The sequence below is a fragment of the Nymphaea colorata genome, chromosome 6 (assembly GCF_008831285.2).
Source record: "Nymphaea colorata isolate Beijing-Zhang1983 chromosome 6, ASM883128v2, whole genome shotgun sequence".
In the NCBI taxonomy this organism is placed as follows: domain Eukaryota; kingdom Viridiplantae; phylum Streptophyta; class Magnoliopsida; order Nymphaeales; family Nymphaeaceae; genus Nymphaea; species Nymphaea colorata.
The window spans coordinates 25,046,172-25,064,295 of record NC_045143.1 but is presented as its reverse complement, the minus strand read 5'-3'; the positions used below and the strand labels follow the sequence as shown (position 1 = coordinate 25,064,295).

General features: G+C 43.0%; 1 protein-coding gene across 1 annotated transcript in view; it reads left to right on the top strand.

Annotated features, from left to right (window-relative positions):
• The window catches only part of LOC116256640 (carotenoid 9,10(9',10')-cleavage dioxygenase 1-like), a 63,749-nt gene that overhangs the window by 20,749 nt on the left and 24,876 nt on the right, over positions 1–18,124 (top strand). Inside the window, exons 7-9 of the mRNA XM_050078482.1 lie at positions 5,099–5,181; positions 15,001–15,111; positions 15,198–15,383. Of these exons, the coding sequence (XP_049934439.1) occupies positions 5,099–5,181; positions 15,001–15,111; positions 15,198–15,280 (277 nt within the window). The 3' untranslated portion in view covers positions 15,281–15,383. The remainder of the gene's footprint in view (positions 1–5,098; positions 5,182–15,000; positions 15,112–15,197; positions 15,384–18,124) is intronic.

The following is an 18,124-nucleotide window of genomic DNA, read 5'->3' as shown; positions in this document are numbered from 1 at the left end:
GAGAGGGAAAGAAGGCACGATATAACAAGATGTGTCCTTGGTAAGCAAGAAGAAAAAGGAACAAGAATTGCGCAAGAGAAAAGTAAATTCAGGATAGAGACAAGATGAGAAAAGAGTTCTAACCAGATCAGACCTGTTTGGGCATTTCGTTTGGTAGAGATAACGTAACCTGGCTCTCTGATACCATGATAGAAATGTAGCACCAATATCTGTAACCCGAAAACAGCACTCACGCAGGAAGATAGAGATAGAGAGAGAGAGAGAGAGAGAGAGAGAGAGAGAATGAAAACAAGAAGAAACTGAGGAGAAGAAGCCGTAGCCAAAATGGTTTGCACGGCCTCTATTTATAATCCCATTTTCAGAATTCTAAGAGTCTCCAATCGTAGAATCCTAGGAGATTTCACAAGCTCCAAGGACATTAATTACATCATAGAAACCTAAGAGACTTCACATATTACAAGGATATTAACTACAACATAGAATCCTAGGAGACTTCCCATATAACAAGGATATTAACTATAACATAGAATCCTAGGAGACTCTTCACATGTTACAAGGACATTAAATATTTTAACACATTCTACAAGGAGGTGGAATCCTAAGAGACTCCTCTTCAACGTGCTGGTGAAGGATTTATATTTTAACAAGGCTTAACTATATCCTTTTCTGTGTTGCTCCGAGTTCTTCTCCGTAACTTGCATCTGCTGGGCAAACTTAGTCTTTTGAAGTTTTGTGCAATGCAGCTTGCTGCTTCTAAAGTTATCTTGCCATCTTTCCTATGCTTCTAGAACACAATGATGGTGCTGTACGGTGCCAATATAATTGGATGAAAAGAAAAACTACCATGTATTCACACTCATAATGTAACTATACCCTCTTGCTTACCTTAGAAATGGCTTCAATGAAGAGGGATAAGGCTTCTTGGTTGTAGCTAAGTTTGTGATTACATGTACTGCATGATGCAATCTTCAGTCATGACTATCCCTTTATGCTTGCTAGTGCTGGTATTGTTTCGGATGCATGTTTTTTTTTTTATGGCATTGTGCTTGTTGCTTTTATCAGTGCAGCTTCTGAGTAGGCAATTAACTTATCCATTCACCTGAACTTGCATGATGAATAGCCTGTTAACAGGACAGGAATCTAATTGCATTTGATTAAGGTAATTTATCTTTTCATTAATGTTTTATATAATCTAAGTTTTTGATTGTTTAAATTCTTGCTTCAAAAGAAATTTCAAAACTTGCAACAGAATATCTTATATTTGGGCACTAATATTTTCAGTACTTATGTGTAACTGTAACTTTGTCTTTTTTTGGTGTTCAAGTTAAATACCTACATTTTGTAGAAATTGCTGTAAGTGGGGACTGGATTTTTTTTTTTTAATACCCACATAACTCTAGCTGACTCTTTCAAATGACTTCTGGTTTTTCTCCTTGAAATGATTGAATGTAACTTATTTAGCTTTTTTGTTTTTTCTCTCTTAAAAAGCAAATGACTGAGCTTAGAGCATCAAAGTAACACATGGAATCAGATTATAACTTTCTTGAAAAGGCAGTTGTTGCATTTAATATCTGAAATTTTGAACTCCATGGACCTAAATACAGATTCGCCTTAGCTTTGGTGCTTAAGCTCATATCATATTTATAGTCTTAGACCACCCTTCCTGGTAGTATTTTTTACTCACTTCAGTTAAAATTTGAATATTTTATTGAAGTTAGTCCATTCACAATATTATGGTTTTTATGACCCTTCTTTTCAATGCTACTTTCTTCCAATTGGATTATCAGCCTAATCTATCTTTTGGTCTCTTGATGTATGTTAAAGAGGGTTTTTGCAATATTAGAAAGTTAGAGAGTAGGTCTTTAAATATTTTCTTATACTTGTTGGACTGTTTTTGTAATTTCTGTACCACCAGCCTTAATCTCTTTAACTTGAGATTAGGGTTAGGTTAATGAGTATTCTTTTGGGCTCTCTCTCTCTCATCGTAACATGGTATTAGAGCCTTCTCCGAAGTCTACAGCCAGGTGAGTTCTCCGGTGACCACCTTCCTCCGGCAACCTCTTCCTCCCTCTTCTCATCGCCCATCTCTTTTCCCTCTTATCACCCAATAAGGAGACGGTAAGAGAATAGAGGTTGGGTGGGCTGCGTGGAGAAGGGCCTGATCACGCCGATGTGGAAAGCGTGATCAGATCCCTAAATGGATCTTGTGGATGTTACTGCTGCTCAGATTTTTATGTTGTCCGTGAAGGGCTGAGTCAAACGTTGGCTTGAGGAGCTGTTGTTTGTGGAGTCAATCTGCTTGTTATGGATGAAGTTTGACGTGAGGAACAGGATGATCTACAGATTGTGGATGTGAAACCTCAGATCGTGTGGAGCAGAGTTGATCTGCTGATCTTGGAGTCTGTTTTAGCCTTGTTCTTGTCGTGGATGGTGCGACTGAAAGCAGAGCAGCAACAGCCTGCTGTAATGTGCAGAAATCAACAACAGTCTTCTAGAAGTTTGTACGTGGGCCAGCAACAGTCTTTTGGAATCAACAGTATGCTGTAATATGCAAAAATCAACAGCAGTCTCTCTGGTCGTGGATGCAGTTTCTGGGGTGATCAGAGTACGTTGGTTGTGTGTGATGATTAGAACTTTGTTGTAGAATTGATATGCCATATGTGAAGACATCGGCTGTTTATGTGGAGCAAAATTGTGCTGTGCGAGGTGTGCGTGCTGTCGTATGTGAGACAAATAGAAGTGGAGCTGCTACAATCATCAGCTAAAAGTGGAGTAAACTGGTATCTTACCGTGATTTAGATCTAGTGATTACAGATCCCTGTTTGTTTCCCATCCTATCAATTTTTTTTCTCCTGCGGTGGTGTGTGAAGATACTTTTCTCCATTGTTGCTGCTACTGCTTCTTATACCTACATATATTGTGCGTCAAATTCTGTTTGGGAGTTTACTATGGCTGGAAATCCCATCTCATATGGAAGTCCCTCAAGGGCGACAAGATCTATAGTTGAGTCTTCTACTACTCCTCCTATATCCATGTCATATTCCCTTAACTTAAATAAGGATGAATATGATCTTGTTCTTGCTCAGAGATCTGCCTCTACATTTGCCAATACTGCTGTAATAGACTCAGCCCTCTCTGTTGGTGCTCCCATTGATAGTATGATGTGGATGATAGATTCTGGCGCCTCCAGGCACTATTGTAATCAACCACAAAAGTTTTCATCATTAATCAAATTCTCTACACCACAAAATGTCAGACTGGCTGATGGCAAGTTGTCTCCTATTTTGGGCAGTGGTGATATCTACCTCCCACACTTAGGCACTATTACGCATGTGCTATATGCTCATCAATTTCCTGTTAATTTGTTATCTGTTAAGCAGCTGACTATTGACTTACAGTGTAGAGTCATTTTTTATCCTGGTTCATTTTCTTTTCAGGACTTACCAACTGGAAAGATGATTGGTGGCGGTTATGAGCATGAGGGTCTCTACTTCCTGTCTGTCCCAGTAGATGTTGCTGCATCTTCACTCCCTTTGAGGACTTCTCCTTTCCAGTGGCATCTTAGACTGGGTCATCCATTAGTGTCCAAACTTGGTCGCATGTTTCCAGATATCTCTGCATCAGAGTCCTTCTTATGTGATGCTTGCCAGTTAGGTAAACATACACAAAGTAGCTTTGTAACGCGCGGCGTTTGGGCGGAGCGGGTCGGGTCAGGGTCCAGACCCGGACCCTAGCCCCACGCGAGAGGAGCCCGACGCTGTCCCTCCTCCCTCGCTTTCTCTTCTCCCTCGCTTTCCTCTTACCGTCTCTTCCTTACCCACGACCGGAGCTCAGCGACGGCGGCGGCGGCGGCGGCGACGGCGGCGGCGACGGCGGCGGCGGCGACGGCGGCGGCGGTGGCGGCGGCGGCGGCGGTGGCGACGGCGACGGCGGCTGCGGCGACGGCGACGACGGCGGCGACGGCGACGACGGCGACGACGGTGGCATTGAGGTGAACCCTGTCGTCCCCTGCCTCTTCCTCTCTTCTCTTTTCTTCTCCTTCCCGTTTTCTTTTCCCTCCTCCCTCTCCCACTGTCTCTCGTTTCCCCTCTCCACCGAACGACTCCCCTCACTCTCCACCGTCTCTCTCTTCTCTCCCGTCCTCTCCCCTCACTGCCTTCTTTTCCCCTTTTGACCGAACCCTCTCCCCTATCAGTCCCCCTCCGTTTTTCCCTCTTTCTCCCTCTATTCGACCTCCCTCTCTGTCCACGCTTCACGCTCTCTCCCCATTTTCTGCTCGTTTTCTATTTTCTCCAATCAAGCACTTTCTCTCACTGATTTTCACTATGCTATCACTGTTGGATCCATTTTCAGCTTGGGGATTTGTCCTCCCCCTCGTAACAGCAATTAGAGAAGGCCTTGGTAGTGGCGGCATTGGAGGATTTTAGCCGTTTGGGGACCACTTGGACGCGTGAGGTGGCTGCCGGGAGGATTACAGCAGTTTAGACCTTCAATCGGGGTGAGCAAGGCGAAATTAAACCTATTTTATGATATATTTCTCTTTGGAACGCGTATAATTATTGTTTGAGCATGCTAGAGCTTAGAATTGATTATTTGGAACACATGTTAGTGATTTCGTTTTTGGGGGAAAGCTTGCGATTATGTTGGGAAGCGAAGATTCATATATTGGATGATCATTTAAGCATGATAGATTAATTTTCGAAGCATTAGGGGAAACATGGTAGAGTTTGTGAGGTTGTGGGGAAGATTTAGGACCGTTTTAGTGAGCTTGTAGCACGCGTTTTTGTGAACGGGTGCATCTTGGAGTTAAATAGGGATAACGTACATAAGTTGGATGTATCTTTGGGGTAGACGCCTTGATTTAAGAAAAAGGGAGTTTTGAGAAAGGCGTTAGTGATAGACGAATTGATGGCTTTGAGTTTTGGCATCTATTGGCACGGCTAGAAGTGGGAAGTGACCCTTTTGGAGAACTTGTGGGTCGACACTACCCGTCGACACCCTCTTGAGGCGATGACACGTGCCTCAATGACTTTGTTTTGTTTTTGTTTAAATTGTTGAGGTATGAAGTAGGAATCTTATCTTGTGTTTGTGTCTGCAGGTACACCGGGTACGTCCCGTCGACCTTGAGCTACCGGATTCGAAGCTCGAGGCATTTTGAAGATTCTTGTGAACGCGCCACAGGTATGGCGACACTCCAGGCAAATCCCTGCCTGGGCAAGTGAATGAATGTGTGTTCCTAGGATCATGGGATCCTAGGATTTGTGATGTGAATTGATTGAGTGTTCCGTGGATGAATGTGGGTATGCATGTACATAAATTGATATATAATATGAATTGTTTTGAAAGGCTTATAGTAATTGTTTTGATAATGTTACGCATTTGCATTTGCATGCTAGAATTGATAACTGTTTAGGACAGATGAGGCGGGGTATCGAGTCGAGTGTCTCCTCGACCCCAATTGTGCATTAGAAAGCATCCTAGAATGATAACTGCATAGGACAGCTACGAGCCCACCACAGATTGAGACTACTCTCTGTGGTTTGGCTAAGTTTTCAAAGATGTGATTGTGATGATGATGAATGTGAATGTTATGTTTGTTGAATACCCATTGCCGCGGGCAATGATGCAAATGTTTGCACAGTGGGTAGTTGTACCCATATTGTTATGACGGCTAGCCAAAACTGTTGTGGTTACGTGTAACCCTCGTGTGGAGGCAATTGGAGGTGTGGGTTCACTCGTGAAGTGAACCAACCTCAGGAGCTAGCCAGTTAAATGTGTTTGTGCAAGTATAAGTATAAGAATGAAAGAATAAGAGATGAGAGGCCAGTGGGATGTGACTATGTGTATGGGAGTTGTCCCGCTTTCGCCACTGGTCTCGCCTGTTCGGAGCGCAGGCGGTGCAAGGCCCCAGGGTACTGTTGTGTGATGTGCTTGGAGCGTAGGCTCCCGCCTTCCCAACCTGGGTGTCCTAGGGAAGGCTGAGTATCTCTCCTTGGAATTCACACATCCATGGATGAGTGCTCTACCGCTGCAGCGGATAGATGGATCCATACTGTTCTGGACCACCACGGGGGTTGTCTCTCGGCTGTGGGCCGCCCGCGGTGTGCACGTGCCTGTGTTTGCACCCACAGGAACTGTAAATTCACTGATAGTAATGAAACTGAAATGTATGTGATTGAAATGTATAGGATTGTTGTACATGTGACTGTTGTGCTTATGAATGCAAGTGACATGTTGATGATGCCTTGCATGTGATTGAAATTATGTTATTGTAGCCATTGAGTGGCCTCTGCATGTCGTGTCCTGACACGACATAATGATAGATCGTTCTGATGTTTGCTTGTATATTTGAGCCTTACTTGAGAGGGTTTGGCATTTTCCTGGCTTGTTGTCATACTGCGAAGGCTGAGCCTTCAGTTGTTTTCCTTTTCAGGTTTTGGCGGACCCGGGGCAACAGGTTGAGCAGATGGCTTCACTCACGTCCTACTGGGGTGGTTTTGGGATTGTCGTTTGTAGTGCCGGCGCGTCATGTTTTGGTTTTATTGATGTCTTCTTTTTGTTAGGCATCAATGTTAGTGATTTTGGGGCATTTTGGTTATGCACATAGATGTGAATTTGTATGAAACAAAATGGTTATATCAATGAAAGTTCGCCCCATTGTTTTGAATTGCTTGGCTCATCGTCTTTTTGAATTATTGGGTAGTCACACCTCGATGCCTTATGTTTAGAAAAAAAAAAAAATATATAGTTTGAGGGTTAAAAAGGTCGGGGTGTGACAAGCTTTCCTTCGAGTCAGAATCCTTCTAGTCAAAGTCCGTTTGATCTCCTTCATGTCGATGTGTGGGGTCCTAGTCGTGTTCCTTCTCGCACGCGTTTTCGATATTATCTTGTTTTAGTTGATGATTTTACCAGAGTCAGTTGGGTATTCTTGTTACGGGAAAGATATGAAGTCATATGTGTTATTCAAAAATTTGTCAAGGAAATAAAAACTCAGTTTGGCTTCCTTGTCAAAGATATCACACTGATAATGCTCTTGAATTCAAGTCTTCCGTTCTACTTCAATTTTTTGTCAATCATGGAATTCGACCTCAATTTACTTGTCTTCGCACGTCCCAACAAAATAGTGTTGCCGAACGCAAACATCGGCAACCCCTAAATGTGGCCCACACCCTCATGATGCATTCTCACGTACCTGCCTACTTTTGGGGTGATGTTATGCTTACTGCATGCTATCTCATTAACAGATTACCCTCATCACCCATCCAAGAACGTATCCCTATTCAAATTTTATATCCAGATCGATCATTATTTCATACACCTCCCAAAGTATTTGGATGCACCTGCTTTGCGCATATCCTAGGCCTAGACAAAAACAAACTTGCTGCCCAAGCTGTCAAATGTGTATTTATTGGCTATTCTGCTAATAAAAAAGGATATAAGTGCTTTGATCCCCAGACCAAGAAAGAGATTATCAGTGCGGATGTTACATTCTTTGAGTCTCGTCCTTACTTTTCCCCTTCGAGTCCTTCTACGTCTGAGATGCCTGTATTTGTTCCTCTTCCTATTCCACTTGTGTCACTTGAGTTGATCCCTCCCTCTCAGCCTATGTCCGGTGAACGTTTCCATGATCCTCCCATAGTTTACACTCGTCGTCTCGATCCCCCTCCCAACCGCCCACCAGAGTCTTCTCAAGAGGTAAGTTCCATAAATAAGCCTGACTCAGGTATAAATGATGACTACTCCATAGGTGATCTCCCTATTGCTATTCGCAAGGGCAAGCGACAGTGCACACTACATCCGATTTCTAATTCTGTCTCTACTGACTATCTGAGTACAAGTTTAGTGCAGTTTGATCGAGCTATGTCTAGTCACATTATCCCGTCTTCTCACCATCAAGCCCTGTTAGATTCACGGTGGAGGCAAGCCATGCAGGAGGAAATGAATGCTCTTATCTCTCGGGAGACTTGGGACTTGGTGGAACCACCGATGCACTGTGATGTGGTTGGCTCTAAATGGGTGTTTACCATCAAGTATAATTCTGATGGCTCAGTTGAAAGGTTCAAAGCACGTCTTGTTGCAAAAGGATATACACAAACTTATGGAGTTGATTTCTTTGAGACCTTTTTGCTAGTGGCTCGGTTGGGCACTGTTCGACTGATTATATCTCTTGCTGTCCAGCAGGAACGACTTCTATTTCATTTAGATGTGAAAAATGCCTTTCTATATGGTGATACTTCTGAAACAGTCTATATGCAGCAACCACCGGGCTTTGAACGACAGGGGGAGTGTGCTAAGGCATGCAAACTAAAGAAGACCATTTATGGACTTAAACAGAGTCCCCATGCTTGGTTCCATAAGCTGACTGAGGTTTTATCTAATTGTGGATTTCGAAGATCCCAGTTTGATCACTCATTGTTTATCAAGCGAGGCACATCTGGTATAGTGATATTGATTGTATACGTTGATGATATTGTTCTCACTGGGGAAAGTATTTAAGAGATAGCTCAAACAAAGGAGTTTCTACAGAAACACTTTGTCACAAAAGACCTTGGACAACTCCGTTATTTTCTTGGTATTGAGATGGCCCGTAGTAGTAAAGGAGTTGTAGTGTCTCAAAGAAAATATGTGCTTGATCTTCTGCATGAAACAGGTTTATTGGGGGCTAAACCTGCGACACTTCCCATGAATCCCCGTGTTCATATATATAATGATGAATCAGAGCCTTTTGACTTTATATCTTACAGATCTCTAATAGGGAAACTGTTGTATTTGACGGTCACTCTTCCTGACATTAGCTTTGCTGTGAATAAGCTAAGTCAATTCATGGAAAAACCTCGAAAGGTTCATTGGGATGCTGCTCTAATGATTGTCAGATACTTGAAATCAGCCCCGAGAAAAAGGTTATGGTTTAAAAAGGAAGAAGGTGTTGACATCAAAGCGTATAGTGATGCTGATTATGCAGGATCTATAGATGACAAGAAGTCTACCACAGGTTTTGGTGTCTTTGTGGGAGGTAATCTTATTTCTTGAAGGAGCAAGAAGCAGAATGTGGTAGCTCGATCTAGTGTTGAGTCAGAATATAGGGCTATGGCTCAAACTACGGCTGAAATGTCATGGGTCATATCAGTGCTTGTAGAGTAGAGTTAGGTGTTTCAGTGAATTTCCCAATGAAGATGTATTGTGACAACAAGGCAGCGACCTATATTGCAAATAATCCTGTCTTTCATGAAAGGACGAAACACATTGAAGTGGATTGTCATTATGTTCGGGATCTAGTCCAAGAAAGAATTATTAGCATTATTCTTATTTCTTCGGCAGATCAGGCAGCTGATATCTTCACCAAAGCTCTTCCCATAGTCGATTTCTTGAGAGGTTGTAACAAGCTGAGCATGATTGACATATATGCTCCAGCTTGAGGGGGAGTGTTAAAGAGGGTTTTTGCAATATTAGAAAGTTAGAGAGTAGGTCTTTAAATATTTTCTTATACTTGTTGGACTGTTTTTGTAATTTCTGTACCACCAGCCCTAATCTCATTAACTTGAGATTAGGGTTATGTTAATGAGTATTCTTTTGGGCTCTCTCTCTCTCAACGTAGCAATGTACTTCTCGTTTCCATGGAAGAATAAGTAGCTTTGAATAAGTCATTTTTTTTTTAACTAGGCATCTTGATTGTGAAATGACTTGCATATTTCCAGGATGGTGCATGGCTTGCGCATTAAGGATGGAAAAGCAACATATGTTTCACGCTTTGTCAGAACGTCACGACTTAAGCATGAAGAGTTTTTTGCCCGAGCAAACTTTTTGAAAGTAACCATCTTGGACCAATATCAACTTCTTTTTTTATTTTTATGGGATACTGAAATTAATCTATAAGGACCCTTGTTACTTTATAGTTACCCTTAGGCCTCAAGGCTCTCTGTGCCTATACCAACATGGAGAAGCAGTGTATGTTCTATTTGTGGTGTTTTGCAAAATGTAGGTATCTTTCCTAAGGGAGGCTGCTGTTCACTGTCCATCTTTTACATGCCATCTTCTGGCTGCATTGTCCACCTTTGCCTTAGCCTTGGTCAAAGGTCACATAACCCATGCCTGTATTTTTCTCCATCATAGGTCATCTACATTCTACACCATGCTTACTTTTTTCTCCTTCATTGTTGAATTTTGCTGAAGGTGCTGAAAACAATGCAGCTTGCTTATGGCATCTATCTACTTTCCTGTCAAAATAATCATGACCACCAGTCTGCTTTTTTATCAAAATCACCTTGACAAGCCTATTTGAAGACTGGGTTTGGTGAAAAGAAAACCAAATGGGATTGACAAATAGTACTTCTTCCAAATAGAGGGAACATATGTAGCACACATTAGCACATAATATCTGTTGTACTCTCTTGAGAGGGATTCTATTCACATTTACATTTTGATGGTGAGTGGGGTTAGTTTGTGAGTTTGTGACTGGAAATCTATTCAGAGTCCCGTTTTCTGTTAGCTGTAAGAGTTATGGCAAAAGTTTTGTTGGGGTACATGTGGGTCACTGAAGTCCTAAATACCACTAGAATGACATAGTTTTAATGAGGTTTAAATCACTAAAAGTATTACAAACTTTTCCAGAGGTTATATTCTAGGTAAATTTTACATAAATGTTTGCATTTTTAAACTGTACCAGTTTGCAGTTTTGCTTCTTAGGATGTGGCCAAATCCACCCTTTATGTGAATTTGGAAGAGAACTGTTAGAATATCTTGTAATAGGGAACCGAGTCCGGATATGGACCCGGTCCCATGTGCACGGATACCGAGGCTGGCTCGGTATCCTAGGCGGGGCTCTCTACCTCTCTCTCTTATATCTCCACTTATTGTAAATTAGTTGATTAAGTGGAAATAATCTTCTCTCTCCTAGGGTTGCGGTTTTGCCCCTAGGTTAGAGCTTCTTCGTGGTTTTTCACCTCTTCCTGAGGTTTTCCACGTATATCTTGTGTTTTGTCTTCGTTTTCCTCTTTCATTGCGTGTTTCTACATGGTATCAGAGCCGTGAAGTTCCGGCGTTCCTGGTTGGCCGTTCGCTTGTGTTCGTGTTGGAGGGGACTCGTTCCAGTCACTGTTCATCGCCTGTCCCTGTTCATCGGTTTCTGTCACTGTTCACCGCCTGACTCTGACGGGTTCTTCTCCTGGACCGACGCTCCTCGCCCGACACACCCGACGACTCGCCCGTCGCCCGACGCCCGACGCACACTGCTTCTGCCGCCGTGTCTCTGTTTCCGTGGGGTTCCGCCGTGTCCCTGTTGCCGTGGGTTTCTGCACCGTCCGGTGACCTGGCCCTGCGCTCTTGGCATCACTTCCTACTTCCATCGACTGCTTCCGCCGGTCTGTTTCCGCCTTCCGCCGTCTGCATCGTCTTCCACCGGTCTGCCTCCGCCTGGCGTCGCCCTTAGTCTCGCCGCTGTTTGACGCCTCTCGTCGTCGCCTGGCCTGATCTCCGCCCTGTGCCTCTTGCCGGAGATCCCGCCTGTCGCTGCCCGGGTTCTTCTCCATAGATCTTTTTTTTCTGACTGGTGGATTCATTTTGGTCGTTATGGCTGGAGAGACGACGCCCAAGTCCGATGTGACTTTTGACATGGGCAGCAATATCAAAAGTAAAAACTTGCCGGTTCAAGTCACCTCCATTCGGCTGAATAAAGACAACTATCTCTCTTGGTCTGCTGCACTCGAAATAGGGATAACTAGTCACGGTCGCCTTTCCTATATCACGGGAGCGACACCTGCGCCTAGTAAAACAGATCCTCGATGGCCGACTTGGGCATTAGAAGACAGTCAAGTTAAGGTGTGGATCATTAGCTCTGTTTCTGCTGATATTCAGCCACTTATTTTGCGAAAGTCGACCGCCTATGATATGTGGACTGTGCTTGCGAGGATGTATGGCCGTAAGAAAAGAGTCCTGCGTACGTACCAGATTAAACGTAGCATCTACTCCCTTAAACAGGGTGACTTGTCTGTGGCATCCTTCTATGCAGCCCTGAAAACTAAATGGGAGGAACTGGACTATCATGTGAATGATGACTGGAATTGTGGTTCTGATCATGCCTTGTACTGGGAAAAAGAATGGATGGGATTGAGGAAGTGTATGCTCGGGTGGAATCTGAGGAACAACGACGTCAGGTGATGCATATTGACTCCAATCAAGGGAGTTCCCCCTCAGCCTTTGTTAGCCGTACTTCAGGGACTGGACAGCGTCCTGTTCGACGTTGTAGTCATTGTAACAAGTTGGGGCATTCTGTTGATTTCTGTTGGGATATTCACCCTGAAAAGCGGCTTATCCGTGGTCGTCCTCCTTCTAGTCGGCGGGGTCCTCCTGTGCCTGCTTCTAGTCAGGGTAGCTCCTCGAGTGTTGAAACATCAAAGCTCTCCTCTGATCAAATCAAGGAATTGCAAGCTTACATCAGCCGGCTATCTATGGCCTCTACTACTCCGGAGGAAGCATCCACGTCTGAGGGAGCTAAGTTAGCCCAAGCTCTTGTTGCCACAAGCGATCAAGGTAATTCCTCTCTTGGTGATTGGATTGTTGACAGCGGAGCTACGCATCATATGACAGGGGACCCTAAGATGTTTCAAGAATACAAATTGTCTTCCGGGCAGCAACGCGTGTCTATGGCTGATGGGTCTTTTATTTCTGTGGCTCGAAAAGGGAGTTTGTCCTTGTTGAATAAATACCATCTTCATAATGCTTTTCATGTTCCCAATATTCCTGTCAATCTGTTATCTGTCAGCAGTATTACCAAAGAACTCAATTGCAATCTAATCTTCTCTACTGATCGTTGTTTCCTGCAGGACTTGGTGACGGGGAAGAAGATTGGGATTGGTTCGGTTATTGATGGACTCTACAGACTGCCCGTGCAGGTTGCTTCTGCTCTCATTTCAGCCACTAGTGGACAGTTGTCAGGCGTGGAGGACAGACCTACTATCATGCGATGGCACGAGCGGCTTGGACATCTCCCATTCCAGTTGATTAAGAAGTTGTTTCCTAGGCTTTTTACTTCTGTTTCCATGGACTCCTTCACCTGTGAAGTGTGTCAGTTGGCTAAACATGTTAGGGCTTCGTACCCTATTTCTTTCAATAAAACCACCCGTCCGTTTGCTTTGGTTTCACTCTGATGTTTGGGGTCCTTAAGGAGTACCCACTTGTCGTGGTTTTCATTACTTTATGACTCTTATTGATGACTACTCCCGTTGTACGTTCATGTACCTGTTGAAAGAACGTAGTGAAGTTCCCGTCATTGTCAAAAATTTTGTTGCATTTGTTGAGACTCAATTTCAGACTTCTGTTTAGGCTTTCCGCACTGATAATGCTCGAGAGTATGTCTCCGAATCCCTAGATGACTTCTTGAGGAGCAAGGGTATTGTTCATAAGAAGTCCTGTAGTTACACACCTCCCCAAAATGGCGTGGCTGAACGAAAAATCGCCATTTATTAGATGTCACCCGGGCTATTATGTTTCATAGACACGTTCCTAAACGCTACTGGGGTGATGCCCTTCTCACTAGTGCCCACCTCACTAGTAAATTTGTCTATAAGCAAAAAAATTATCAAATAACAAATTCGAAATTGCAAATCAACATTGCAAATCAACAATTCAATGAGTGTTTAAGTTATTGATGTATAGAGCATAATGCATACGACCATATTAGAAGTTTAGAACAACATATATTATATATAGTAAATACTGTAACTTAGTAATGTAACATACTAACATATATACAAAAGCAGAAAATGAAATTAACATTTGGAAAGTAGAACACGGCTGCACCTATAATACAAGTAACAAAACTTATATATTAATATATTATAACCAATAGCCAATAATGTATACTATACCACGATATGAAACAGCAGTAAAAGTGTAAAACAAATGTTAAAACGGCAAATTACAACACAACTGTATATTGTATACTATGAAAACAGCAATAAAACAATAGCATATGTTAGACAATAATTATGAAATCCTAAAAAAAAGGTATATTACAAATAAGAACTGAAAAACACACAGCAAATATGAAAAAACAGGGTTGCAGCCAGAGCAAACAATTATTCATCACTCATCACACACGTTAAAAAAAAAACTGGACAACAGTGAAAAAATGAACATAAAAGGGTGATAGTTGATACTTGATAGAGTAATAGAACTGCACGGAGAACTTTAGAGGATTGGACGTCGGAGGACTGGAAGACAGTCCGCCGTCTCAAGTTGCTGTCACCGGTCACCAGAGGACTGAAAACTGATAAAAGAAAAACACTAGCTGTTAGAGGACTGAGTGCCGGTTGCCTTGTGCCAGAGAAGGGCTGAAGGTCACCGCTGGAATACAGTCAGTCTGTCTCAAGTAGTTGTCTCACCGATGGCCGCCGAAAAATCATCGTCTATCACACACAGAAGGCCGAACTCCAAAGGGATCGGGCAGTCAACTGACTTCAGTTGAAGCCCTAACCCCCTTTTCAATACTTGTAATGAAATAATTAAAAAACAAAAAAATGGACGCATATAGACTCGACACGGGTTGGCCGCAGCCAACTTGAGTCAAACGCAAGTCGGGTGCATGTCGAAAATGGACAGAAATGGTCGGGTGCGGCTGACCGCACCCGACTCTTCTTGACCGATTGTGGGTGCGAGTCGAAGCCAGACCTGCGTCCGCACCCACACCCATGTAGACACGATGCAGGTGCGGCGGCAAAAATAAAGCATCCGTGTGACTTGGCATAAAAGCGACAGCTATTCATCTTATGGATACATGTTCTTACTATTTATTAAGGTGAAAATTACTCTCTTGTTTGGGCTCTTAACTGGGATAATTACTCTGTTTTGAAATGGTTAGTGATGATTTGAGTTGGCTTTCAACTAATAATTTAGAGCTATATTTGTGTGTTTGTTTATTATGCATCTGCATTTGCATCTCTCTCTCTCTCTGTCCCACACAGACACTTTTTGTAGTTCATACTTCTTTCCAAATGTGTACAATAGATGTCCTTAAAGTTCTTGAAGATGGGGACCTACAAACTCTTGGGCTCATGGACTATGATAGGAGGCTAGAACATTCCTTTACTGCTCACCCCAAGGTTGACCCATTTACTGGTAACTAAGTTCTTAGCCTTGACAATGCACTTAAGTGTTGATATATACAACTGGATCTGACAGCTTGTGCTTACCAATTGGTACAGGTGAAATGTTCACTTTTGGCTACTCTACAACCTCACCTTATTATTACTTATCGAGTTATTACAAAGGAAGGTGTCATGCTTGATCCTGTGCCCATAACAATATCTGCACCGGTCATGATGCATGACTTTGCCATAACTGAAAGCTTTTCAATATTTATGGATCTACCCCTGTATTTCTCACCGAAGGTACTTCCCACTTCTTTCTATGTGCTACATGCTTGATACATGGTACTCTGTCATTTTAAAAAACAAGAAGCTGACAAAAGATGCCAAACATGCTTCAAGAAAATAAGGTGATCGAAAGAATTGACCAGTTTGCAGTATGTGATTCACCCTTGAATAGACTGGCTGAACAAAGGGCGGGGTCCAGTACTTGGGCTAGTCTAGTAGAAATACTGTAGAAATACGAACAAGAAGAGGAAGAGAAACAACGATCACGATGTAACATGGAAAACCCTCAACACGAGGGAGAAAAAACCACGAATGAGAAGGAGTTGGTGCCCACTAGCAGCCAGACTCTCTCTCTCCTTAGATTATCATTAACTCATAAGGATTAGGGTTACATGACTTAAGTAGAGCCCAAAACGGGCTACAAGGCGGGTCGGGTATGGATCCGGACCCGAAACATACAATCTATCAACACTCCCCCTCAAGTTGGGCATACATATCAAACATGCTCAACTTGGATACATTCCTCTCAAATGAAGCTGAAGGAAGAGCTTTCGTTAGAACATCAGCAGTTTGGTCTTCAGACTTCATGTAAGGTAAGATCAACTCTTTCGCATCAATTCTTTCTCGAATGAAGTGACGATCAATTTCAACATGTTTTGTTCTGTTGTGAAGAACAGGATTGTTGGCTAAGTTGATTGCAGACTTGTTATCACAGTACATCTTCATAGGTCCTTCAATCTCTATTCCAATGTCAGTCAACAATATCTTCAACCATAGTAACTTTGACACTCCCATAGCAACTGCCCTATATTCTGCCTCTGCACTGGATCTAGAGCAAACATCTTGTCTCTTGCTCCTCCATACAACAAGGTTTCCTCCTAAGTAGACACAGTACCATGTAGTAGATCGTCTGGTATCACCACAACCTGCCCAATCCGCATCAGAATAGCCCTCGATTTCCACAGTCTCTTGTTTCACATACAGGAGTCCCTTGCCAGGATTTTTCTTCAGGTAGCATAGCACTCTGTCCACAGCCTTCAGATGTGCATCAGTTGGTGCATGCATGAATTGGCTCAAAACATTCACCGCAAAGGTGATATCAGGTCTCGTGAGGGTAAGATAAATCAGCTTCCCAACCAGACGTTGATATCTTCCCTTGTCTTCTTCACAGAGAGGCTCTCCATCTCTAAGACTCAACTTGTGCCCAGTGTCAAATGGGGTAGGAGTAGGTCTACATCCCAATTTACCAGTTTCTTCCAGCAGATCTAATGTGTATTTCCTTTGGTTTAGTACAAGACCAGTACTAGACCTAGCAACCTCCATACCAAGAAAATACATTAGCTTGCCAAGATCTTTGAGATCGAATTCTGTAGCCAGTAACCCTTTTAGCTTGATAATCTCCTCCTCATCATCTCCTGTGACAATCATGTCATCAACGTAGACCAGCAGGAGAGTAACCCTGCTCTCCTTCTTCTTCACAAACAGAGTGTGATCTCCATTTCCTTGTTTGTATCCATGACGTATCATCACTCTTCTCAGTCGTTCGAACCACGCTCTGGGCGATTGCTTAAGGCCATATAAGGCCTTTTTCAGCTTACAACATTTTTCTGCATATCCTGGAGGCATATGCATATATACTTCTTCTTCGAGGTCACCATTGAGGAATGCATTCTTAACATCCAGTTGATACATCTTCCACTCTTTCATCACAGCTAGGGATATAACCACCCTCACAGTCTTCATTTTCGCAACAGGAGCAAAGGTTTCCAAGTAATCAATTCCATATTTCTGGCTAAATCCCTTGGCCACAAGTCGAGCTTTATATCTTTCAACACTCCCATCTGGTTTGTACTTGATGGTATACACCCATTTGGATCCAACTAAGTGAGCGGCTTTAGGAATCTTCACCACTTCCCATGTCAAATTTCTTCTCAGGGCATCTATTTCTTCTTTCATTGCATCAGCCCACTTGGAGTCACTTTGAGCTTCAGCAACAGTCCTGGGAATCACAGCCAAAGAAAGAGTAGAAACTAACCACTTGTAATCTTTTCCAAGTCTGGAATAAGAAACAAAATTACCAATGGGGTGTTGAGTACATGACCTGACACCCTTTCTCAGGGCAATGGGAAGATCTTCATTCTTCTTTTCAACGTCATCATGAGTCTCCACGGTCTCCACGGTAGGACTTGGTTCATCTAGGGAAGGAGTGGCATTGGGATTGGAAGTAGATCTAGCATCACAAGTCATCATCTCTGTCCGAGTACCTCGTCTAGAGTAGAACTGTCCAAACAACTGAGGGTCTTCCTTCTCAATGCTAGTGTCACACCTTTCCTCCTTCTCAGGCACATCAACAGTAGTAAGTGATTCTGCTTTCTTGTAGTCCAAAAAATCTATAAACTGAAGTTCCTGTCTCTGAGAATACTCTTTCCTGCCCACAGACTGCTCCCCCTGAAGAGGATTCTCACCAAAGTAAGAGGCATGTTCCAAGAAGGTAACATCTCTCGTAACATAAACTCGACCAGTAATAGGATCAATACATTTGTATCCTTTTTGCGTAGGAGAGTATCCAACAAAGACACCTTTGATAGACCTAGGATCAAGTTTCTTGACATTTGGACTGTGATCATGGATAAAACATACACAACCAAAAACACGAGGAGCTCAACCATGCGCCCAAGCAAGTGGATCCAAATGATCCACAGACCATTTTATTTGGACGAATAGCGTCCATTAGGATTGATTTTTTGGAGCTCGTT